The sequence below is a fragment of the Mauremys reevesii genome, linkage group 5 (genome assembly GCF_016161935.1).
Source record: "Mauremys reevesii isolate NIE-2019 linkage group 5, ASM1616193v1, whole genome shotgun sequence".
Lineage (NCBI taxonomy): Eukaryota > Metazoa > Chordata > Testudines > Geoemydidae > Mauremys > Mauremys reevesii.
Window position 1 is genome coordinate 60,373,338 of NC_052627.1, and position 27,431 is coordinate 60,400,768.

At 42.3% G+C, this 27,431-nt stretch overlaps 1 protein-coding gene across 1 annotated transcript in view; it reads right to left on the reverse strand.

Moving 5' to 3' along the window:
* Positions 1-27,431, reverse strand: part of DCHS2 (dachsous cadherin-related 2) — a 255,889-nt gene that overhangs the window by 128,991 nt on the left and 99,467 nt on the right. Inside the window, exons 2-3 of the mRNA XM_039540929.1 lie at positions 19,380-19,571; positions 1,906-2,137 (exon numbers count right to left, since the gene is read on the reverse strand). Of these exons, the coding sequence (XP_039396863.1) occupies positions 1,906-2,137; positions 19,380-19,571 (424 nt within the window). The remainder of the gene's footprint in view (positions 1-1,905; positions 2,138-19,379; positions 19,572-27,431) is intronic.

A 27,431-nucleotide genomic window follows, 5' to 3' on the forward strand; every position in this document is an offset into this window, starting at 1 on the left:
CGCACTGCTGCAGCTAGACATGAAAAAAAGGCAAAAGGAAAAAGGGTATCCTTTACCAAAAAGGACACATCAGCATTAATATTAATAGGCTAAAATAAAACACAGCCGGATATCATGAATTACCCATGAGATCTGATTATATGCAATCAGATTCCAAGTGCTGGAAATAGTGTCTTCAACCCAAATGGTTTTTCATTTATAAGTGCCAACAATAATGACCTCAGGTTATTTCATTATTAATTTAGTCTCTGTTTGATAAAATACCATGATAGTTCCACAAGATACTGATGACTCAAGTGCTCCTCATGATAGAAGATGACATTTACCTTATACAAATCACCCAAACTGGAAAAATCAGGCCAAAGGGCCACAATTCAAGGGAGAGGAGCCCTTTAAAGAAAGGCATACTGCAAAGCCAATTCTTCTTGACTAACCTGCAGGGGCTCTCTCTGACAAGGCCCCTGATGCAGTTTTGAAACAATCGGTTAAATGATTGTAGAGATCTAGTTCCCTGATTATTGATTGACCTATATATTTTTGGCATTAGATATGCCCTAGAGAGACTGATTTGACAGGCAGTTAAGGTCCACGGTAAAAGTAAATTATGAAACAGCCAAGGTAAGCGGGCCAACTTCCCAAGAAGATTAGTTTCTTCTGTTCATCAGAATATTTTAGGTGTTAGGTCACAGGATGCAAATAGGCATCATTTTGAGAGAACAGAGTATTTCCTTATGATGATTTCCATGCCAAACAGCTAATACACACACACATATCACAACACAGCAAAATTATTAAAACATATGAAATAATCCCCTATGTCAAAGTTAATTAATCTTAAATGACAGACTATCAGGAAATAATACTGACGATCAGGATATATTCCTAGTAGTATATGTATACTAGATTTCAAGTTGAACTGTAGTTCTGGTTTAGTTCCCAAATATTAAAAGCCAAATATTGAAAGTCTGGTGCACTTTGGGCATTGGTTATGCCCCTGGTATTTAATCCAGTAGGCACTGGAGAGTTTCCCAGGACTACAAAAAAACCCAGCAGGGACTGCTGTTTGGGCAGTGCTAAAGGAGTGAGTTCTGTGAAGGAAAGGTGCATTAAAGACTCTTAGAAGTAGTTCAGCCTGACTTGCTTTGCCCCTATCAAGAATGCCCTCTTGCCTTGGCTTACACTCCCAGTGTGACTCAGGACCCCCAGATGTGGGATCCAGACCTCTCCCCCAAGCCAGAAGTCAGAATGGGGGAGAAGGTCAGGTCAGGAAGTAAGGAGCAGGAAAGGATACTCATGAAGCTGACAGTGGAGTCAAGCAGAGACATAGAACTAGAGATTGGTGGTAGCATGAGACTGTCAGCATGCTGGGAAATTTGTTGTGGCATACTTTGGAAGGCTATAAGGAAGGGTCTTATTTGATAGAAGTCCTGGAGGGAACAGAAATCTAGAAGAGGAGGCTCCTTGTTGGTGGGGAGAGAGACTAACTATCCCCCAATAAAAAGCACTCAGGATAAGTCTTTAGTTTTCTAAGCATTAACATATGTATAAAGTAATTAATGCACAACCGATGCATAGCCAAAATGCTCTAGTTTCCAATTTAAAATGCTAGAGAAATGACATCAGCTGCTTACCATTCCACTTCCTGTGACATACATTCTAGAACTCTATTTATTCCAGTAGATGCAAAGGTCATTTAACATTTGCTCATAACCCCCCCCCCCCCAAAAAAAACCCCCAAAAAACAAAAAACCACACACACACACACACAAGAAAATATCTTGTACATATGCCACAGGGCCTAAGTTTTGATTTTATGACTTGACTCTAAACAAAGAAACTAAATTTCAAAGTAAAAGTGTGACATGGTGTGTCTCATAATTTCTGTGTCACACACGCATACTGTACCTGAAGAAGTATCCACTGTGAAAAGGGAAGAAAATTCTCCTGGAACCAGCTCATATGTCACAACTCCATATATGCCTGAATCCCTGTCCGTGGCAACAACATTGATGATCTCTGTTCCTGGGTGTGTATGACTACTGATGCTTGTCACATAGCTGGCAGGGTCGAAAATAGGTTGATTATCGTTAATGTCTTCTATCTCAATACGAACAAAAGCTTGGGAACTTAGCCCACCCTGTTGAATAAACCAGAACAAAGTAAAAATCAAAGTCAGTTACAGTTAACCAAATATATGCCTCAAGGCATTTCTAGAATATAAAACAATTTACAATGAAATTGAACAAAAACATTTGTTAAAAGCAACTATGTAAAGGGCACCTATAAAAGCCAGAAAATTGAGTTTAAGGAGTTAACTATCTTTAATGCAGCTCCACCGTGCTAGCTAACTGCAGTACACAAAGGTATCTATTCTCCCATGAAGGAACATGAGGTTTAATTACAAAACTTGTTAACTCTAACAAGAGTTATTCATGGAAATCCCTTGTACTGTACTTCTTGGCACATAGGATTTCACAGTCATCACCTATTGCGCTTTCGGTGGCTTCACAGATAAAGGTCAGACCCTTTTTCTTCAAGCACAAATGCCTCTAGCACTTGAACGAAATGAGAATCTCCGCTAGTTGTATTAGCGTTAGGGCCCTATTTCCTCTACAGACTAGCTTGTAGAGGGCAACACGCAGTTCTGACAATCCATTCAGTCCACATATATAAACATACACACACACATACAAGCCCTTGGGTACTCAGAGGCACAATGGAATTGAATTCTGCAGCAGCAACCTCTATAGGGTGACCAGATGTTAAGGAGAAAATATCGGGACCGCCGCAGGGGGAGCGTTTTTTTGTTTGTTTTTTTTACACTCACCCACCCGGGAGTTCGGCGGCAATTCGGCGGAGAGCCCTTCAGTTGCAGACAGTCTTCGGCGGTATTTCAGCGGTATTTCAGCAGTGGGTAATAAACCTTGCCGCCAAAGACAGAAGCACCCGCCGCTGAAATACCGCTAAAGACCGTCCGCGACTGAAGGCCAGGAAACATAATATCGGGACAAATGGCATACCAACCATACTCTGGTCGGGACGCAGGACAAACTCCTCAAAATGGGAAAAATCCCAATTTTATCGGGACGTCTGGTCACCCTAAACCTCTATATTCCATTCCCTATGTTCCATGGCTACATTAATTTAGTCCACTGACATGAAATACTATCCATTCCCATTTCCCACACAAACACACACAACTATGGCTCATAATTTTACATCAGTGATTATTTTTAACTAATACACAATTACTTTTGAGCATAGTTTTTTTTGCTATACTTTCCTGGAAGCCTGACTCCACATCCTGGACCTTGGTCCTCCTTTCCTCCCTGTGCACCCGGGAGGGGAGGGGGGATGGTGAGGGTAAGTCTTGCAGCTGTCATCACTAACTCATCTCCCCAGCTCCTCAAGACTGGGCTGCTATGCTATTCTCCACTTGGCTTACACTTCTGCCTCTCACACACCCTGGCTAGACGCCAAACTCTTGCACTGGCTCCATGGAACAATACAGGGAGCATGCACCGGTTATTAACTCAACCTTGTGGGGAAGTCAGCAGCAGCAGACCAGTCTGAGCAAGGCAGAACTACAGAAAAATGGCAGTATGGCAAATTCCATAGCAAAAATATTGAATTTTGTGCCATCTTGGAAAAAAAATGAATTCTGTAGCTGCAGAATCGTGGAGGCCATAGAGCCCTGACTGAGATGCACAGTCATTTACCTCTCAGCACTAATGTTTTAGACTTCCTATAGATGTAGGAAAGCACTGCTGTATCAGTTTTGCTTTGGTTCACATTTTCAAGGTTCTCTCTACACCCATAAAGGCTACAAACATAATTTTAACAAAGCTGAGATTCTGTAGCACAATTCTGTAGCAAGAAGCCAATTGTGTGGCAGTGGAATGATGGGATACAGATTTCTGCACATGCACTTGACAGTACATTACAACACGGATGGAGGAAGACACTCCATGGATACAGAGTTTGATTTTCAAAGAGTTATGTACAAAAAATGTGTACATGTAAGTTGAGTAAGTAATTACAGAGACTGTACACACACAAATTGTATACTGGCATGAACAAAGGGCAAGCTTTGTTTCGCAATGCTGAATTTATGCATGATGCCACAGGAACCATGGATGTAACTTAGATGTATATTTCTGCATGCATCATTGTGTGCCACATTTATTGAGAAAAATGTTTTGTCCTTCACAAAACTATCTAGAGTGCAGTCCAGTTACTCAGGCTACATTTGGGATTTGCACTATAGTGCAGTAGCAAGCTCAGAAAAACTGCATTCGATCTTTGGTCTATTGACTCCATAGACTTGTACTGAATTGCTGAGATACAATAAATAAATCCATCAACAGCATTAGCTCTGTAAATTTTCTCACTGTGGCTTTCGTTACATAACATAAGAACATAAGAAAGGCCGTACCGGGTCAGACCAAAGGTCCATCTAGCCCAGTATCTGTCTACCGACAGTGGCCAATGCCAGGTGCCCCCTGAGGGAGTGAACCTAACAGGCAATGATCAAGTGATCTCTCTCCTGCCATCCATCTCCATCCTCTGACGAACAGAGGCTAGGGACACCATTCTTACCCATCCTGGCTAATAGCCATTTATGGACTTAGCCACCATGAATTTATCCAGTCCCCTTTTAAACATTGTTATAGTCCTAGCCTTCACAACCTCCTCAGGTAAGGAGTTCCACAAGTTGACTGTGCGCTGCGTGAAGAAGAACTTCCTTTTATTTGTTTTAAACCTGCTGCCTATTAATTTCATTTGGTGACCCCTAGTTCTTGTATTATGGGAATAAGTAAATAACTTTTCCTTATCCACTTTCTCAACATCACTCATGATTTTATATACCTCTATCATGTCCCCCCTTAGTCTTCTCTTTTCCAAACTGAAGAGTCCTAGCCTCTTTAATCTTTCCTCGTATGGGACCCTCTCTAAACCCCTAATCATTTTAGTTGCTCTTTTCTGAACCTTTTCTAGTGCTAGAATATCTTTTTTGAGGTGAGGAGACCACATTTTTTCACATAGTCATATTGTCTCTATAGCCTGGCACTGACGATGTCATGACACTGTTGTGAGGAACCTTAGTTTAAATGTATGAGGAAAATTAAGACTATAATGTAAAGTAATTAAAAATTACTTATTTGCAGTATTCTTACAATAGACTGAATCCTGATCCCACAAGCAAAGTTAAAAGAGTTTAGTCCACAGATGGAGATTAGGTTGAAAATGGAACCCTTATCCCCCACCCATTTGGTGCTGTTGGATTTTCTTTTTGGGGGGAGAGGGGGCAGAGAAAGGAAAAATATGGAAAAGGGGGCAAAGGTGGGAGGAGTTTAAGAACAGCAAAGTATTATGGGGATTAATTTTAAACCACTTCACCCAATCTGTGTTCTTGACTGCTTAGGAAAAATGCAGACATTTCACTCTGCAATCTAAGAAGATCATTTTAAGGAGTTAGACTGTAAAATCTTTTTTGGGGGGAGGGAGAGGTCCATTCTGAAATATTTTTAGAAGGGTGGGACATGAGATGGGGGAGTGTAACGGCTGGTCTACCTCACTCCTGTCTGTCCTTGTGCTAACCACTGTTGTTGAAGAGCCAGTGCCTTCTTTTCCTGACCCTGAAGCATATCCATTAGACACAAGTGAAGAGAGGCTCTACTATTGTCATCACCCTGTATAATGAATGACATGCAACCCTTCTTGTTTTGATGCAGTAGAATTTCTTTAAGGTTACCCTGGCAGTGGTAATTTTTGAGAAAGACCCCTAGTGATTGGGAACAAATGGCTGCTATTTCTAACCACATGAATATGCTCCTTTATCTGTTCAGAGACAAGCATGACAGTTGATTATCCAGGAAATGAAGACTGATTTGAGCATGCCCATTGTTGAAAGAAAATTACATTTGTTAAAACATATTTCAAGCAATAGTAGAACACTGTTGTTCATTTTGCCTTTGTATTCTAGAAATATTGCTCATATAACTTCATGTCTCTCAAATGCTTCAATAACCTTTTAACTACAATTGTGCTGATTGATGGAATGGCAATAAAGTTGGGTACAAGTCACATTGTTGTGATTCTGAAATTTCGTTACTTGTGGAACAAACAATGAACATGATATACTGCTACAGAGCTGAAATTACCATAACTGGAGACTCTCTTTTCCCTAGCAACATCCAATCTATGTAAAAACATGAATCTAACAATAAACCTCTCAAACCATTCTTCAAATATAAATAATACTACCTTCTTGACAGAAAAGATTCTACTGCTTAACAAATACCTATGATGTTATGTAGAACAGCTGCATTTTTGCCGTTTACATTGTAAGACTGCATAAGAATCTGACAGGATTTCAATTATAGCTTCCAACATGCTGGGATATAGCATTCCATTAAAATTTTGTTCCAAACTGAAGGGTTATATATAGGTTTATGCAGTTTTTAAGATGTAATGCTGTAGCAGGGCAAGGAAGGAATAGAATTAGCCACTAATTTCAAAAGCTTTAACTTCAATGGGAATTTTGCCTGAGAAAGGAGTGCTGAAGTGGGGACTTTGTGTATTACAGTAATTGCTTTAGCTAAAAAAAAAAGAGAAGAATATTGGTAGCTGTTACATGTAACTGCTAAAACACAAGAAAGACACAACAAGCATAAGTCTCTCTCTATACACAACACATAGTAGGAAAGCCATTTAGAGTTTCAGCAGTATCATCACACTTTCATCAGAATCCACCTAAATACCAAGGAGCATTGGTAAAGTTTTAAATGTTGAACTGATCCAACTGCTTTTGGTGTCTGATTAAAAATTGACCAGTCAACACACAGCCAATATTATTTTAAGGGCTTTCATAGACATTTCCATTATATAATACTTGATATTATACAGTTAGAAGACATAATAGCATTTTATTAGCTAAATGACTCCTTTTTAATAACATGTCTAAGTGTCATATATAATCACCCTGTTTAGATCCATTTTAGTTTATCAAGTAAATGACATATGTTTTATAATGTTTACCAATATCTTATGAATTTGATAATGTTGAGGTCTAATCCTCTACTCCTTTCTGAGATAAAGCTCCCATTGGAATTCTCATGTCAGGAATGGCAATTTGGCCTGAGCAAACAGTGGAGGGATAAGCCACAGATTTTTAAAAATGACTGATTTCAAAATTGTCAAAGGTACAATATACCTTGCAAGCCATTTCATGTAATTAAGTAAACAACACATATTGCTAAAATTCCTGAATAAATAGATAGTATCAACACTGTTCTTTATAGTGTTATGTATCAAGTGTCCCCTGACGATAAGGTCAGAACATGCAGCACATACAGTGCTCATTCTCTTTTTTCCTTAAGATTTACGTTTGTAAAAACTGTCAATTGCATTTACTTCTAATTTTCAAAAGATTATGCTTAATAGCAAAGAGTTTACAATTTCATCTGCATAAATAAGAAAACAGACCATTCTGAGTGGACTAGAGGGTAATCATCTCTGAGCATACAACTCAATTTTAATCATAATCAGTTATGTAACTTCACCTTCATATTCAGCAGATGTGCTTGCATGTGTAATTAGAAGTGATTTCTTTAAAAGCACTGTGCTTAAAATGCTCTGTCCTTGACTCCCTGCAAATGCAATTTCTGCAGAATAGATTTGATTTTGAAACTGTTTTTAAAATACAGGCAAAAGGGCTAGTCTTTTCAATCTTTCAGAGGAACAAGCATTCAAACGGGACAGGAAGACAAAACCAATTAAGTTGGAACTAAACAAATAAAGATGTGGAAAGAATGTGTTTCTTAATGTTAATAAACTTTTTCATGTTAATGTATAGTAAAGGAATAATCTGTATCTCCTTTACACAGAAGTCATAAGATTTTCAGTTTTGTAACTGCTGCCTAAGCACTACAGTGATAGGTACATTTGTAGTGCAGAGGGAGAAGGATTCTGTCTCAGCATTCCTACAATTACATTTTCTAGTACTACAGTAGGTTTCCTCTAGCAACTGTATTGACCATTGCTTGTTTGGATGAAGTAGAACCAAACTGTTGGCCATCATGTAAATAATGCAAGTGAGCACACAAAAGGATAGGGCTATGTATCTTAATTAGCAATAAGGCTTGATCAGAGTGTAACTGTACAACACTAAAAACATATACACACTTTTTAAAAATTGGATATTGTTTCAAAAATGCAGCTGAGTTTATTTTAATGCCTCATTGTACAACAACATGTATTGCTAGGTTTACCACCATGGGTATAAACATTCTGGATACACCTCCAACCAACCCAGGGAAAACAAAACATGGAATTCTTTATTGCATTGCATTCTTATTGTAAAAGATAAACAAAGGAAAACCAAACAAGTCCATTAAAACATATCAGGCCTTATTCTCAGATCTTTAAAAAGTAAAAAAAAAGGGCATACCATTTTATTCCCCTTTCTTGGTCACCTTTAAGACTATGCTAGACCTTTCATTAAAATTCCTGTTTTTCATATTCTCTTTCTGAAAAACTCACCATTGAGATTGACATTTTCCATGCCTGGTTTCAACCTACAGCTGAAAATTTTTGGAAGGTTTCCTGAGGGAAATGCCTTCACCTGTTCTTGTGTTATTTGAGAATGAAAATCATTGTACTCTTGCAGCAGTTCAAGATGTTTTTAATTCACTAGTAACTCAAAAACACCTAAAAAAAAAAAGGAAGTTTGCAGGTGGAAAGAGAATTACAACTTTAACATTGCATTTTAAGCACAGAAAAAACAGGAAATGCACAAAATTAAGGCTCTCCTAATATCATTAACTTGTCCACAATACACAAATGTATTATTTCTAATCACTTGTTTAACTATTTAGAGCCAAACTGTGGCTGAGCATTGTGCAGGTTCAAGTGGGTGGAGGGTTGATGTGCTTTTCTCCCTCTTTCTGCTTCCCTCATACACAGGAACCAGCCACAATCACAAGCCTGTGGTCTCTAGAGGAAATGTGCTGCTTTTTAACTAGTACCCAAGAGGCAAAAGCACCCACAAAAGGAAAAGGGAGGAGGCAGGGCCATCACCCACCACAAATGGGCTGGCTATGGAGGGGAAAATGCACTGCATGCTTAAGTGGTGGCACAGCATCTGCTATCCACAAAAACTCCAGGAGACATAGTTTCTCATTAAAACACAATACCTCCTGGAGTTTTCGTAGGAAGTTGTGGCTATATACCACAGCTGTATTTAGAGTTATGGTTTACTGGTATAGTCCGACTCTAAATGTATACCTAAGGATATACAGGATAGGAGGTATGGGAAAATTGACGTTACTGCACACATAGCTCTCAATCTGCAAAGGTCCATATATGGAGGATCATGTGTGACAAAGACCCCAAAATGAACAACACAAAAATTATTCATGCAGGTGCTGTGGGATTCATTCCTTTCTATAACCTTATTTACAATAGTTCTGATGGAAGTAATTTTCGATAATTAAAGTGGGGGGATGGGATACCAAACATATAGATAACATAGGGACTAAAATGAGAGACGTCTCTCAAAATGAGGTACGCTTCACATGTATGACTTAATTTTTGTACACGTTTAAATATGTCACTTCAATGATTCAGCAAAATAGAAGGGGGGATTGTGTGTAACATATGTTGGATTTCTTTGCTGTTTTTCAACTTGCAGTAATACTGGACCCAATCTTGCCCCCACTGATATAAATGAGAGTTCTGTCACTAGCTTTCATAACAGAAGGATTAGGTTTCATAAGTAGAGCTGGCAGAATAAAAAATGGTTACTCACCTTTTTGTAACTGTTGTTCTTTGAGCTGAGTAACTGTTTTTTACTTCTTCGAGTGATTGTTCATGTCCATTCCAAGCAAGTGACTCAAAAGCCTGAGTTTAGGCAGTGGGGTCGGAGTTCACTGCGGATTGGAGCACTGCACGGTCGAAGGCTGCATCGTCTCTCACCTGGTGCGTGATGGCATAGTGCGAAGTGAATGTATGGATTGAAGACCACGTAGCAGCTCTGCATATTTCCTGTGTCAGGACCTGAGCCAGGAACAGCCTGTGCCCTTGTGGAGTGGGCTGTGATCGGCAGGGCAGGCACCTTAGCCTGATCGTAGCATTCGCGGATGCAGGCCGTGATCCATGAGGAGATACGCTGTGATGAGACGGGGAGCCCCTTCATCCTGTTTGCCACAGCAACAAAGAGTTGGATTTGAACGGTTTGGTTCTTTCAGTGTAGAATGCCAGGGCCCTGTGAACGTCTAGGGAATGCAGCCTATGATCTGTGCTGGAGGAGTGTGGCTTAGGATAGAACACAGGGAGAAAAATGTCCTGACCCATGTGGAATTGGGAGACCACCTTAGGAAGGAATGCCGGGTGTGGCCGGAGTTGGACTTTGTCTTTATGAAAAACAGTGTATGGAGGCTCGGACGTCAGGGTTCTGAGCTCCAATACCCTCCTGGCCAAGGTGATAGCCACAAGGAATGCAACCTTATAGGAGAGATACAGAAATGAGCGCGTAGCCAGGGGCTCGAAGGGGGGTCCTGTGAGGGTGGAAAGGACCAAATTAAGGTCCCAGGCCGGGACAGGTTGTTGAGTATGTGGGAAAAGCCTATCCAGGCCCTTGAGGAAGCGACCGACCAGTAGGTTTGCAAAGACTGAACTACCGTCAGCTCCTGGGTGGAACGCAGAGATGGCCGCCAAGTGGACCCGAACCGAAGAGAGGGAAAGACTCTGCTGTTTCAGATGAAGTAGGTAGTCAAGGATGAGTGGGATCGGGGCGAGCAATGGAGCCTGTCCCTGCTGTTCTGTCCAGATGGAAAACCGTTTCCACTTGGCCGTGTATGTGGCCCTGGTGGAGGGTTTCCTGCTACCAAGGAGGACTTGTCTAACCTGCTGTGAGCACTGCATTTCGACCAGGTTTAGCCATGGAGCATCCAGGCTGTGAGGTGGAGCAACTCCAGGTTCGGGTGCCGGAGGCGGCCTCGATCCTGTGTGATCAGGTCCAGGAGCAGGGGCAATATGAGGACATCTGCAGTAGTGATGTGAACCAATGCTGGCGCGGCCACGCTGGCGCTATCAGTATGACTCGAGCATGATCCCTGAGAATCTTGAGGAGTACCCTGTGGACCATCGGAATTGGAGGGAAGGCGTAAAGAGGACACCTTCCTATGAGAGGAGGAAGGTGTCCGTGAGAGACCCTGGACTGCGCCCCATGAGGGAGCAGAACTGTTGAGCAGAACTGTTGACACTTCCTGTTGTCCCGTGAGGCAAACAGGTCTATCTGGGGATAGCGCCAGAGACGGACGATTGAACGTGTCACATCACGGTGAAGGGACCACTCGTGACCATGGAACGAGCGGCTGAGGGCATCCGCTAGGCCCTGGGAGGTACAAAAGTCCCATAACACGAGGGCTTCCCAGCACAGGGGAGAGGAGCGTGCACCCCGTTTGTTGATATAGAACATTGATGAGGTATTGTCCATGAGGACTGCAGCACACCTGCCCGCCAAGCGAGATTTGAAGGTCAGGCAGGCAAGACACACCACCTGTAGCTCCCTGACATTGATGTGCAAGGAGAGGTCCTCTGGGGACCAAAGGCCTTGAGTCTTGAGATTCCCTAGATGCGCCCCCCACCCCAGATCTGATGCATCTGTTACCAAGGATAGGGATGGATGGGGGCTTGCAAAGGGTACTCCCGCACAGACCTCCCACAGGTCGTGCACCACTGGAGGGAATCTAGCACTGTTTGGGGAAGCGTCACCACAGAGTCCAGCGCGTCCCTGGCTGGTTGGTACACAGTCGCTAACCAGGACTGAAGAGGGCGCAGCCTGAGCCTGGCATTGCTCACCACATAGGTGCACGCAGCCATATGCCCTAGCAACTTGAGGCAGTTCCTTGCTGTGGTGGGCGGGAAACGCCGGAGACCGAGAATGATGTCAGACATAGACCAAAACCTGGACTCCGGTAGATATGCTCTGGCTTGCGTCGAGTCCAGAACTGCCCCATGAACTCTATCCGCTGAACGGGAGACAGGGTAGACTTGGCCTCGTTCAGCAGGAGACCAAGCTCGAGGAAGGTCTGTCTGATAAAGGCTACCTGAGCCTCCACCTGTGCCTGGGAGTGGCCCTTGATGAGCCAATCGTCCAGGTAGAGAAACACCTGTATTTTGTGCTTGCGCTGGAAGACTGCCATGCACTTTGTGAAGACCCTCGGGGCTGCTGACAGGCCGAACTGGAGATGGGTGTTGCCCACTACGAATCGGAGGTAACGTCTGTGTTGAGGGATTATCACGATATGGAAATACGCGTCCTTCAAGTCGAGGGCAGCGTACCAGTCTCCTGGATCCATGGAGGGAATGATGGAGGACAGGGAGACCATACGGAACTTGAGCTTCTTCACAAACTTGTTTAGACGCTGCAAATCCAAAATAGGTCTGAGGCCCACTTTCGCCTTCGTTATTAGGAAATACCTGGAGTAGAACCTCCTGCCCCTGAGTTCCTGAGGAACTTCTTCCACTGCCCCTACAACGAGGGACTGCACTTCCTGAATTAGAAGTTGCTCGTGAGAGGGGTCCCTGAAGAGGGATGGGGAGGGGGGCTGGTGGGGTGGCAGGGAGGAGAATTGGATAGAATATCCCCTCTCTACTGTGCGGAGCACCCAACTCTCCAATGTGATTCGGGACCAGGCATGATAGAAGGGGGACAGATGTGATGAAAAGGTAGGATTGGTAGGATCCAAAGTCCTGACTGGTAGGTCGTCCTTGACCGCACCATCAAATTTGGGATCTAGGCCCCGACGGAGGCCGCGGCTGGCCAGACGACTGTCCGGAGGGCTGTTGTTGCCTCCTCCTGCCACTTCTGCTCTGCCTACGCAAGGGCTCCTGGCGGTTCTGGGGTTGGTATGGCAGCGGGGCTGCCTGCGACCTGAATTGCCTGCGCTGGGTGGCTGGAGTGTGCAGGCCCAGCGAGCGTTAGGTAGCCCTTGATTTCTTTAGGCTATGGAGCCTCTTGTCCGTTTTCTCGGAAAACAGCATGGGCCCCTCAAAGGGGAGGTCCTGGATGGTCTGCTGGACCTCATGTGGAAGGCCCAAGACCTGAAGCCAGGCCCCCCCTGTTTCACCAGCCCAGTGGCCAGCATGCAGGAGGCTGCATCCGCCGCATCCACGGCCGCTTGGAGGGATGCACGTGAAATCAGCTTTCCCTCCTCTACCAGAGCGGAGAATTCCATTGGCGATTCCTGGGGAAGGAGTTCAACGAACTTGGACAAGGCCAAGCACGTGTTATGGCCATACCGGCTCACTATAGCCTGTTGGTTGGCTATGCGTAGTTGCAGACCTCCTGTTGAGTACACCTTTCTACCAAAGAGGTCCAACTTCTTGGCTTCCCTGTTCTTTGGTGTAGACCCTTGAAACTCCTGACGCTCCCCTTGCTTGGCCGCATCCACAACCAGAGAGTCTGGGGGAGGGTGAGCATATAGGTGCTCATGGCCTTTGGAGGGTACAAAGTAGCGCCTCTCTATCCTTTTGGCCATAGGGGCCAAAGAAGCTGGTGTCTGCCAAAGGGTATGGGACGTGTCAGCTATCGTTTTGATCAACAGTCAGGTGACCCTAGACGGGTCCAAGGGAGCAAGGACATCCACTACCAGATCTACGTCCACCTTGACCTCCTCCGCCTCGATCACCAGGCTCTGTGCGGCACGTTTAAGTAGCTGCTGAAGCACCTGGGTGTCCTCTAGAGCTTGTGATGTTGAAGTTCCCGCAACCGCCTCATCCAGCAAGGAAGAGGAGGAGATCACTTGCAGGGGACCTTTCTCGCTACCCTCATCCTCTTCATGTGCCGCAGGACCCTGGTACTCTGGCTGCGTGGCTGGTGCAGATGCGGTGCCGTGACTGGTACCGGGGTCAACGCTGAATGACGAGGCGTGCTGGGCGGTGTCTGCGGCATCAAAAACATGGCCCCCGTCAGTGCCAGTGTCTGACTAGGAGGTACCAGATTCTGTTGTGGCACACTCCTGTTGGATGGTGGTGCCGATAGTGGAGGCATTTGCGCCGGAGCCACTGACGTCAAGGAGACTGACGCAGACCTGGTGCGCGGACTGTGCACCTGTCCTAGGGTCTGATGGTAAGCCCAGGGAATCCAGAACAGCCACTGGGAGGACAGTTGCCACTGCTGATGCCATGGTGCCGGGTAAGGTCATTGGCTTGCCTGTGAAGCCAACCTCCTGTTCCTTGATCTACTGAAGTGGCAGAATTCCAACTCTGACTCCGAGGTTTCCGAATATGAAGACTGAGGAGGGGCAGTACCTACTGTCGCTGGTGAGTGGTGCCGCGAGGCCAGGGAATGCTCTCTTTGCACCGGTACCACTGGAGTGGTGCGGGGACTGTGGCATCATCACGGCCGGCTTGCCCCTTGATTGGATATGGGGTCAGGCCGTCCCTGGTGGCTCTTCCTTCCGGTGCAGGGAGGCCGGCACTGGGATGCTTAATAAGCCTGAGGCTGCCTGGAACGCCTCCAGTGTTGATGGGAGGCGCACCTCTTCGCTGAGGTCCAAGGACCTAGACTAGTCCAGACTCGACTGCACCCACATAGGACCGGAGTCAATGGGACCGTGGGAGGACGCGGCTGTGGCACGGCTTGTCCCACTATACTTGTGGATGCTGCTGGCCTTTTAAGGTCCTGGTGGGGTGATCGGCCCCTCACCGGTCTCTTCTTTTTCGTGGGCACCAGCAATGGTGATCGGTGCCGCATGGAGGCCGATTTTCTATGTCCTGATTCTCTCCAGTGCCGGGACTTAGAGTTCTTAGACTGGGCCTCCTCCTGGAGCGCTGCGCACTGAGGATGAGGTGCTGGGCGCCAGGTCGGCAGGCTCAGGGTCTGAGTGTGGCCATAAGGCCCCTCCATCAGGAGCACTCTGAATCTCTGCTCGCTGTCCTTAAGAGTCCTGGGATGAAACCCCTTGCATATACTGCACCGGTCAATTTGGTGGCTCTCCTTGAGGCACCTCAAGCAGGAAGAGTGCGGGTCACTCTTTGGCATAAACTTCCCACAGTCCGCGCAGAGTTTAAACCCTGGGGACACGGGCATGCCCCAGGACGTGGTGACGATTACGGTGGGGGGGGGGAAAGCCCCCCAACAGCTATTAACTATCTTACAACTAACACTAACTCTAAACTATGAGAAAAAATGAACTATATACACTTAATAGAGACACTGCTAGGCTTGCTGCGAGAGCGAGCAAAGTTCCAGCTAGCCGTCACTGGAGGTAAGAAGGAACTGAGGGGGTGGAGGGTCAGCAGGCCACTATATAGGGTGCCATGGAGGCGCCACTCCAGGGGGTACACAGGCTGACCCTACAGGGCTGCTAGGGGAAAATCTTCCGGATAGCGTGCACGTGGCATACATACACCTGCTTGGAACGGACATGAACAATCACTCAAAGAAGAACTGATTTTTCAGTTCATTAGCAGTTCCGAATTTTTTTTTAATCAGTTCAGCTCGAACCAAAACAGTTTTCAAAATATTCAACAAATCAAAAAAATCAGAAAAATTTTGTTTTGGGTCAAACTAAATGCTTCATTTGACCCAAAATAAAACATTTAATTTCAATTTCAGGTAATTTTCACCTTTTGTTTAATAAAAGGAAATGAAGAGCTAGATTCCCTTTTACCTAATGTTTGGGACACTTTTGGATGTGAGAGACCCAGATTCAATCCCCATTCTGGAGCAGGAGTTGAACCAAAGTCTTCCCCTCTCTCAGGTGAGTGCGCTAACCACCATGGCACTGGGATTGGGGAGGAGAAGCTTTTTCACTTTCTATAAATAATTATTCACTGTCACAAGAACTTGGACCGTGGTGTCCCTCCTCTCAGGTGCGTGCCCCAACCACTGCGCTACAGAGCCATTCTCACATTCTCTCTCGATAAAAAAGTGGAACAGCTTCAGTTGGAGATGTTGAGAGTGTCTCATCCCAAAATAGCCAATAGTGTGGTGCTTAAGGACTTCACCTGGGAGGAGTGAAGACCTGGGTTCAAATCCCTGTTTCAGTACAGACAAGATGAGAGCCCTAACCATCAGGCTATAAGTAGGTCACTATCATATCATCCTCAGATTTGTAAAGGACACCTAAATCCCATTGTGAATCTAGCCTGAAAAATTAGAGTGATTAGTTTTGACATTTCTGAATGTTTGTATCAACTGAAACAATTTGCTGAAACAGGCACAAATTCATGAAATTAATCAACCCAAATCTGCATTTTGGAGAAAAAAATTAGCTGAAAAATTTCACCCAGCTTTACTCATGAGTATCTGTGATGCATGGCTAGAAAGGGTTAAATATCCTGCAAAATAAATAATCCTCAAAAGACAGGTAGGGAGATAACGTTTGTGTTTTTGTGTATTTACATATGTATGAGTAGGGTTGACAATGTAATCAACAGTCCCTGTCTATGCTGTATTCTAATAATTCAAAGGTCAAAAGGACATCCTATCATGTAAACAACTTGTAAACATGGGATATCTCAGTATTCATCTCTCTTTGGAATGTCTGTGAATGGTGGAGGAACAAGCAAATGGCCTTATGTTAATTCGTATAGCTAAGTACCAGTGATGGACCTCCTTCAAAGTAATAAAAAAAAAATTGGAGATATACCTATCTCCTAGAACTGGAAGAGACCTTGAAAGGTCATTGAGTCCAGCCCCCTGCCTTCACTAGCAGGACCAAGTACTGTTTTTTGCCCCAGATCCCCAAGTGGCCCCCTCAAGAATTGAACTCACAACCCTAGGTTTAGCAGGCCAATGCTCAATCCACTGAGCTATCCCTCTCCCCAGGTAATCTTAATTAACTTTTGTTCCCTGAGGAATTCCAACTTGTCAAAATACACAAAATTGTATAAAAGTTCCTTGGGTCCCGATTCTGTCATCTCAGATCTGCTTAAGCTTCTTCAGGGGAAGTTTGAGTCGCAAGACTGAGGTCCTAGTTATGCTGGTACACCCTGAATATAATATTCGGACATTGGACTATGACCTATGTACCGAATTCTAAAGGAACTCTGCAACTACAAAGCTCACCATCTCTGCTATGAATCTGCACCTAAATAAATGAATGCATGCCTGTATGTATGTTGATCTTTTAACAATATTCTCTGTCTCTCTTTTGTTTTTAATAATTTTTAGTTTAGTTAATAAGAATTGGCTGTAGCATGTATTTGGGTAAGATCTGAAACATTCATTAACCTGGGAGGTAATGTGCCCAATCTTTTGGGATTGGTAGAACCTTTTCTTTTATATGATGAAATCAGATTTACAGAAATTTTCATCATATTTGACAAGGGTACCTGGATGGAAGCCTGACACTGGATCACTTTACGAGAACTGTGTTGTTTGGACTTCTAAGTAACCAGGAGGTAATAAAGAAACTGTTTTATGCTGGCTTAGTAAATCTAGGTATTGGAATATCCACCAACTTCATGGGGATTGTCTTCCCCATTCTTTGCCATTCACCCTAATTGAGTGACCCCAGCTGGCACTGTGCACCCCACTAGCACCCCAGTCACAGTATCAATTTAACAAAGGCAATTTTTATACTCGTCTCCCTATGGTCTCTTCTGAGCAGTTCTGCTTCTCCCATTGCTGCTTCTGAAAAGACACACATTAAACAAGACAGACAGGCTCAGAAATCAAATCATAGAGAAGAAACAAACAGGGTGAAAGAAACTGATAATTCTACTGCACCATTTCATTTGTAAAATAAGCTGTGTACCACCTGGAAAATTCACTGTCCTCCTCTTCATTGTCTATTTAACCTTCTCAGTTTCTTTCTTCCTTCCTTCCTTCCTTCCTTCCCTCCCTTTGTCACTACCAATGACCCTTCGCTCTTCTCCCATTTTTTTCCATTTATTTCTCTCTTTGTTTGCCAAACCCTTCTTCCACAGCTAACTCCACAGCTAACATCTATCATTCATGCTCCTTCCCAAGCATTGAAAATAAGCACTAAGGCTATGCTTTCACTGCAAAAAAAAAAATAATAAAAATGTTTGTTCTTAACTCACGTTTGTTTGTTTTTTTTGTTTGTTTTTGCAATGAAGACATATTCTAAGGGGCCAAGAGGAGGTGCATGCTACAGTAACGCAGCACTGGAGATAGAAGGTGACTCAGTACCAGCTCTGATATACACTAAAGCACAAAGTTTGAAAAGTGGGCAGAGACATTAGGTGCCAACTTGAGGAACCTAGGATCTGATTTCTAAAAGCACTGAGCTCCCACAATTAAAAGTCAAGTCAATAAAATGCTCAGAACCTCTGAAAAATCAGATAAATCACAGACTGATCCAAAAATGAAAGAGTCTATAGTTTTGGCATGCCTACAGTTTTCTCATGATTCTGATTTAAACTTTATCACTGGGGCATTAATCTGATGAGAATACACATATAACATATCCATCTGAGCCTCTTTTACTATATTTTTATTTGAAAATCAGAGTTTTGGCAAAACCCAAATCTTCTGAGCCAAATGAAAGGGAAATGTGAGAAACGCTTAAGACTGCCAATGCTCTCATCTAGATCAAGTATCCATTATTAATATATCTAATCTTGATACTGCATACACATATATGTATTTTCATTTCTATTCAGCAGCACTATTTTTACCCATCTGAAGCAAGATAAAATATGATTTACCCATAAACTTTAATAACTTTATTTTATTCTCTGATTTATTACCTTAGGAGCAATACATTATTTCCAATTAAAATTTCTGAAACATCCACATTCATGGCCATCCAACATCCTGACAGATTAAAGGAAACATGACGAAGTCAGTCAGTCAATGGTGCTTGACAGCAGCGTGAGACAAGAGCCTGATGTGCGAACAGCAGACCTTCCCACAGTGGCTACAGGTCCACTCGCTAGATGGCGGTTGGAACACACACTACTTCCTGGCTCACCTGCAGGCCTCAGTCTGGGCTATCTGATGGTTCTCGGTGATGACTGCACTAGCCTTGACCCGGCTTCTCCAGACTGAGCAGCTGTGATTTGTGTCTTCAAGCTGTCAATGGGAATGCTGAATTTCTTGAGACCCTGCTTGACCTTATTGCTGTATTGGAGTTTTGGCCTTCCTCTGCAACATGGGCAGTTCTTGAGTTGGCCACAGAGCACAGCCTTCAACAGACGTTCTTGAGGCATATGTTCCATATATCCCAGCCAGCAAAGCCTGCAAGCATCCAGCATAGTCTACATAGACTGTAGGCTGTCCTCTCAACTTCCATATAAACATATTAAAAACTTCCCTCCCTTGTTAAAACTATATATTTGTGCTCAAAATACAAAACATTCTTACAAGTCTAGTAATATTCCAGGGTGAAACTTACCCCATCTGTAGCTTTCACTAAGAGATCGTAAGTGGCTGGATCCCCTTCCCTGTCAATGTCTTGACACACACAGATGTGTCCTGTATGGGGATCTATCTGGAATGCTTTAGATTTTTCATAGTTATGGAATCCATCATAAAGAAAATATTCGATACGACCAAACTGGCCTGCATCTGCATCTGTTGCCTTGACCTGCAGGGAAGGAATAAAAATTAAATGAAACTAGATAAACTATTATTACATAATAATATTTCAATTATTATGGATATTTGATGCCAAAGTCTTTATTACTGTTTTTAAAAGTGTATTTATTTAATACATTGGCTCTAATACATAAGGTATCCCAATGCCCTTTTCATAATAATGAGTTAGATAGTGGTAGTGCAGGCATTGCATAGGTAAATAAAGGATTATTTTGACAAGCAAAAAGGATGTGTTCTTCATTTGTGTCAACTCAATCAAGTGGCTTACTACAACTGAAAAGCCTACTCAAGACATCAGCTACCATCTGTGAAGCCACGTTAGCTTGCCATGTTTTAACCTCAGAGGCTAAACCAAGGCTAACCAATATGACTTTAAAAGTGTTAGCCTGTGTTTTGAAGAAGTTCTTCAATAGTGTTAAGCTAATTCAATTGAACTAACATGATTAAAATACCCATAAAGACAAGGCCTTAAAGCCAACAACAGCTCACCTGTAGAACTGTATTACTGAGAAGGGGAATGCTGGCCAGGACATTATCTACTGCGCCTTCTGAAATGTGCCAATGGATTCTTAGAGCTTACTTTAACATCTCATTTGAAGGATGGCCTAGCTAACAATACAGTGCTTAACAGGAGTACAAGGATTAGGTTTTAATCCATGACCTCCTAGTTTAAAGGCAAGAGTTCTACTAACTGAACTAAACATGTCTATCTGCACCTGCATGATAAAAAGACATCCATCAGTAAAGTCACTGGAAAAATTCTTGCCACAGGCTAAATTCCTTCATCGATGCTGTCATGCAGATGGTTAGGAATGCTGAGTAGAAGATAACTAGAATCACGTATTTCATTTCGCGCTACAGTAAGTAGATCTTACCAGGACAGCAACATTTTGCCTTCATCACTTAAAACCACTCTGCTGTAAATCTGAAACCAAATTCTGTAGATTAATATCTCACAGAAATGCTTCCTTCAGAGATATACTCTTCTGGAACCAAGAAGTAAATAGTTTTCCCTGAGATGAAGCTTGTGAGGTTTTGGAGATAGTTTTGCAGAGTGGTGCAAATTCTGCCTGCATCACTCAATGTCTTAAAATCCATGGGTGAAATTTACCCCTGTCCAGATGGCCATCCCAAACCTAAGTGATGCCATAGGCTTTGTGCTAGCCTCTGGAGAGGAGTTAATTTAATCTTATGTGAATAAGGCAAGCAGGATTTGGCCCGGAGACTAAACATCTCACAAAAGAGGTTTTATCTCCTTTATCTTGGAATTCAGCTCTGTATTTATTCTCAGGAGAGGAGCTGAATGCCAGGCACATGCCAACATCTCAAACATGTTAAAATATTTGCAACTTTCTTAAATTAGAAAGATTATGTAAATTTCTGTTCAAGTGAAAGACTCAGGCAGCCAGATATATTATTGACTCAAGGCAGAGACCCAACTTTACCATGTGTTTTCTTCAACAGAATCTACATCTTTAATTTCTCTCCAATAGATTCCAATATTTGTATTAACAATATCAACCAGCCAGTACATTAATATCATTGTTTTTATTACTTAACACTTAACACAGTGCAGACAAAATACAACATATCACCTAAACTGTTTCTAGATGATCAGGGCGTTACGATGGATGATGCCCCAAGCAGAAATACAGACCTCTGCCACCTCATTTTTGGAAATGTTCTTTCTTTCCTTCCACCCCCCATTATTACTACAGCAGCCCAAGCATAACTTTGGAGTCATCAGATTACACTATCACAAATGGAATTCAGAATTTCATTAATCTTAATGTGTACATGTGATGAGGTATCCACCCCACACTGGCCAGTAAGGGGTTAATAGAGGCTGCACGAAAAACAGCCAATAGGAGAGGGACTGTGAGAAGCAGATCAGTGGGGCTATATAAAAAGAGCCTAGGGCAGAGTACGGTCAGTAGCTTCCTGAAGCCTGAGGAGGGAGTCTGTGTCTAGAGTAGGGTGCAATCCTGTAACTCCTTGGAAGAGCAGTGCAGACAGAAACCCAGGGAGAGAGAAGGAGCTCTGGACGGGCTGCTGAGACTGAGGAGGGTGCTATGGTTGTGGGGAAGTGGCCTAAGGAAAGGCAGCAATAGTAGAGGCAGAGGGATGCAGCAGGAGGCTGCAATCCACCAGGTCCCTGGGCTGGGACCCGGAGTAGTGGGCGGACCTGGGGGAGTGGCAGGACAATTCACTGCAATTCACTCCCCTGGAAGGAGGGGAACACGGATTGTGACATGGCCAGAGGGCTGAGCCATGAAGAGGACATTATGGTTCCTGATGCTGCGGGTGGGGTTGCAGGCGGACTTCAGAGAAGGAGTGACAAGGTGCAGATGGAGGTGTTGGCCCCGAGCTAATCCCCAGAATGACCAGGACGAGGCGCCAGTCTGGTGGTGGGTGATGCACACCATGACCTTGGGGAAATGCTGTACTATTGTGATTTGTTTCCCATATTAATGCATTTGGTTGCATGTCACTATATTATCTATCCCAGTCTCTCTAACTAGGATTATACTCTTAATGAAGAGTTAAAGACTACAGTAAACTAGGAACATGTTATACCACAAAACTTTATAAAGGATTAATAAAGAGAAACTTAAAAATGTTTCACATTCGAGGAAATTTCGGGGGGGGGGGGGGAGTATCGGAATGTACTTGGCTAATATTTTTGCATTTCCTCTGCTGTTATTGATATCTGTGTCAGTGCAATCTTGCAGTGGTGTCGGAACACTGATGTTATGGTATAACAGTTTATTCTACACTGTTGAATTGTCTATTGCTTTGGAAATTACTGTAATGTCAAAAAATCTAGTATTAGAACTCCACTACATGTCAAGCAAAAAAGTGAGATGGGCTGCACAGAACAGGTAGCACATTTCCAATATGGGAGTAACTATGATGAGGTTAAGCCTCTGAGCATGCCCAATTTGAACAAGATGTTTCCAGAAGCAGCCTGATTTGTGTGCTTATGCAGTTGGTGTAACATATCTTCACTACAACCAACTCGATTTTAGAGTATTTTACTGAACATTACACGCTATGAGGTTTTTTAACACAATGTATTTGGTAATTAGCAATGTGGCAAGAAAAATATGAAATTCATGTACTTTTCAAGTGCTTTTAAGTTTTCAGACATACCTGACTTTGCCAAATATTAAAGTTAATCTTTTAACATAAAAAGGAAGACAACACTTTGTAATGAACATTAACCATATAATGCTGATAAGTTCAGCCCATACAATTTAGTCTGAAGCATAAATGTTTCTACATTAGCACTATGTCAAAAACTATGAAATTTTAGTGTTTAACCAAGATGTGACACAGCAATAAAAGTGGCAAACTGTGGTTCTTGAGACAATTCATTACATCTTCATTTTTATTGTCAATCTGTCTAGCTAGTTTTAAATTTCTTAGCATCTAGTGGAGTTATTTTATGACGTAAAATTAAATGAAAACTTTTCACACTGGAGCAAACTTCGGGGGAGGGGGAGGATTTATTAAAAAAAAGAAATGTATGGTAATGGAACCATTTTGTGTGTGTGATTTTGCTATTATTAGAGGTGTTTTAACAAAAGATTTCTTCTTCAGTTCTGTTTCGCTTTTTATTTAGTTCTTTAAAGAAGCTAAACATCAGATCCTTTTGCTGTGGAGTGGTATTTGTGCTACAGTAATACCTAGAGATGCCCACTGAGGTTGCGATTCCATTATAAACTTATCCAAGGTTATGCAGAATATATATAACTGATCTTGGGAACTGAATGTAGATCTCCCAAGTCCAAATCAGTGCCTTAACCACAAGCCTATCTTTTCCTTCCAAAGAATAATTTGGTATGAGAATGGTGAATTAGGCTTGAATTTAGGTGAAATGGGAGGAAAACCTAACTTTTGAAGGTTACTGAGACCTCTCTTCCCTCTACTAGTATGAGTGCCTGTGTGTTCATGCACATGCATGTACATGTGTGTTTACATGTGTAGAAAGAGCAAAGGAAAGAGATCTGCTTTTAGGTTATTTTTTTATTTACACGATTACCCATTATCACATGTGGCTCATAATTAGCAGTCCTTATTCCTCTGCTATCTGTAGTCTCACATACTGTAATCTTTATCCTTTAAAATCATTAATACCCAAAGGAGCTTAGACATCTGGCTGAAAAGGAAAGAATTGGAGGAAGTGGAATGCAAATAAAAACTGTCAAAAACAGATTAGGCCAGTCACTTCCATCAAAATCCGAAAATGTCAGAAGACTTAAAAAGGAATATATGTTAATTCATAAAGGTTCCACTTTTCTACTCTCTTAACCCTTTGAAAGATCCCTGGGATATTCAATATGTGCTCTGTTTTAGACAAGGGACCTTTTACCATTAAGAATTGCACTAAATATTCTGATGCATCATTATGGTGCATCAGAATAATTAGCCACCATTTCTGAAAGTCAGCTGGTGACAGTAATGAACAATACCATACTGGATTGTCTGATACTGATTTTAGAAAATTCATTCATAAAGATTTGCCAGTGATCATGTGGTTATAGAACAATTCATGCTCGTTTCATTTCCTTGTAATTTGCGTTCCACAGCTGTAGTACAGGACACAGTGCAATTCTTGACTAAAGACCAAAGCCTCATTCCATTTAAGTTAAAGGCAAAACTCCCACTGACTTCAATAGAACAAGGATTTGGCATTAAAAATGATTTACAGTTGTGCATTAAACAAGTCTGGAATAGGGATATAAATATCATTTTTAAAAGTACCCGTTTAAACTATTAAAATTATATCAGTTAACCATTTAATCGTTAACATGATGGGGGTGGGGTCGCAGTCCAGGGCTACCGCCTGGCCCCACTCAGTGAGAGGTCAGTGTCCGGGTCTGCCACCTGGCCCCGCACAGCAGGGGCTTGGAGTCCAGGGCTGTTGCCAATCTGTTTTAAATGTTAGCTACAATATATTAACAGTAAGACTAATACTTATCAGTTAACCGTTTAATATTTTACATACCTACTCTGTAACATTTGATATTTTACCTACTATTTAATTTGCTATTTCTATTAATTTTTAAATCAGAGTTGTATGCTATTATAGTATTTCTCTGTTATCACCACTACACTAATTAGTTTGGTCCATGTTTAAAAACAAGCAAAAAACATTATTTTTGTGCCTGCAATCTACTGCTGGTAACTACATTAAGCTGTAGCTCTATCTGGTTGTGTCTGCAGATAGTTAAAGTTCTAAATGCTATAATGTATGCCCACAATTGACTGTGGAAGATTAATTATGTGTGAAAAATTAGAGGCTATTGTTAGAAGGTTAGCCCATTACATTCAGCAACTTGTTTTCCTTCCTGCACATTATGCAGTCCTTAGATTTTTAATGGTACATGCAAAGGAATAATGAATGAGGTATTTAAATAAAAATGCTTCAAAACAAGCAATACAAATCTGAGGGCCTAATCAAGTTCAACCTTAGTCACTTGAGTGCCTCTGATTTCAATGACAGCAGTTGCATGGGTAAGAAGATATGATTTTTACCCATCAAGTTCCTCAGTATCCACTCAGTTTCTCCTTGCTCTTTCCCTTTCTGACTCATGTCCTATGTTACAGCCAACGCAGTTTTATACTAGTGCCATTTTTGTGTCCAACACCGTTCTATAATTGGCATTAAAGAAGAATACAAATTAGCTGGAAAATACAGATGAGGTTGAATGGAACCATTCTATGGAAATTCTTGAAGTATCAGAGAGAGATTTTGTACTACTGCTAGAGGCAGGAAGCTAATGAGGACAGGCTAACATTCACATTTTGAGATACAGGTGAGGAGAGACAAGTCATTACACATTTTGGAAATATGAACCCATTATAGTAGTGATCCAAAACACTACAGCTTACAAGAGTGTTGTGCTGCTGCCATTATTGTAGATTATAGTAATTTAAGAGTTGGGATGCAGAGAAACAGCACGAGAGTGAATGATAGCAGTCAAAACAAGAGGAAATGAAGGCAGCAGAAAGAATTTTCACAGTGGGTTGATCAAGAGTGTTGAATGTTCACAGTATTACAGAAGTGATAATGCTTAAAAGACTTACAGTCCTCAGATGTGGGAGGCAAATGAGTTTGTTGTTGTATCACCCACCTCTGCTCTGAGAGGTAGGCTGAATGTGATATTGGATTCCAGGAGAAAGGAGATGATAATTAGGTTGAAAGTGTTCTTCTTATTACTTAACTGGACACATTTTGGATATGCTGAATTAAAAGAATGCATGAGATTAAGAAGTATAAACTTGGGAATCAGGAACTAGATGACTACAAGTATTTCCTATAAAAATTTTTACAGTGCAACAAAAATTATGGAACTGAAAAGATGCCTGCTAAACTTCTAAATTCAGTCATGCTGCTTTTATAGTCTTTTCTCCCCTTCTGTGTTTGCAAGCTCTTCAGAAGAAAATAATTTTCTTACCTGTCTATAAAATGCTTTACACACTGTTGACACTACAAATAAAATAAATAAAAACATAAGCAGAAAAGGCCTAATGAACTAAGGGAATGTAAACTCTGGAAAAATCACCAATATGATCTCACAGTTTGAATACTGAAAGGAGGAAGTCCAAGAGAGCTATAAAGGACATAGGTTGGAATCTTACAGGGTGGGCAGGCAGGGGAGAAAACACTATAATGAAAGCCTAGCTGTAACATGGAAGTGGGCGTGGGGCACATACCGATCCCAGTGTGCCTGTTATAGTCCTTGGGCCCTTTAAAACAGGGAGCTAAAGTGTCAGGTCACATGCTTGCTCCTGGTCATATATGCCCTACAGGTTACAACTTATAAGGTGTCCTGCCTCTCAGCCAAGGAGGTATAACTAGGATGCAAAATCAGAGAAGATTTACTGGACCTGACAGATAGATTCAGGAAGAAGGGGCCACATGGGGAAGGCTTTGAAGCACTGGAAGGTCAATAAGGACTGTGAAGTCTGGAGACTAGACAATACCCCCAGGAGCTGTGAAACTGCTTTTTCTAAATATTATTCTAAGAAAGAAAAGACTGCATTTGAGAGAACAGCTGATATAAGAGAGTCCAGGTGGCAGGTCCTCAGTTGGTACCAATTATTATAACTTCATTCAACTCAACAGATCTATGAGAATTCACACCAGCTCTGGATCTGCCTCTGTATTTTTTAAATGTGAACAGCATCAGTTTTGGAGAAGTTATCCTCTAACAGTGAGTAGTTTAGTTTGCTCTGACATAGAGTGCCAGGGTATGAATTTAGGACTAGCCAAAATTACAGGGAATTAAATCAACCCTCAGGTCTACAATGTTTTCAACCAAAACAAATGTAATTTGAGAGAAATGTCCCTTTTAGAATGGCTATTTTTCTAAATGCCACTAGTCCAAACTCTTAATTTTTTTTTTAATTTCACCATTCTGTTGTTGTCAGTAGACCAAAATAAAGCTCCTGTGTATGGAGTTAAATCTTTTCACTTCATTGTTCCCTGACAGACAGACAGACAGACAGACAGACACACACACACAGAGTCACTTGTAAACGATTGTAAGCATTAAAAAATATGGTCAGTCCTCTGAACCTGTACAGGCAGAAACAGACAGCTCTTATCTTTTATTTTCAGAGCTACAATATATACACCTCTATCTCGATATAATGCTGTCCTCGGGAGCCAAAAAATCTTACCGCGTTATAGGTGAAACCGCGTTATATTGAACTTGCTTTGATGCGCCAGAGTGCGCAGCCCCACCCCCTGGAGCACTGCTTTACCACGTTATATCCAAATTTGTGTTATTTCAGGTCGCATTATATCGGGGTAGAGGTGTATTCTGAAATGCACAGT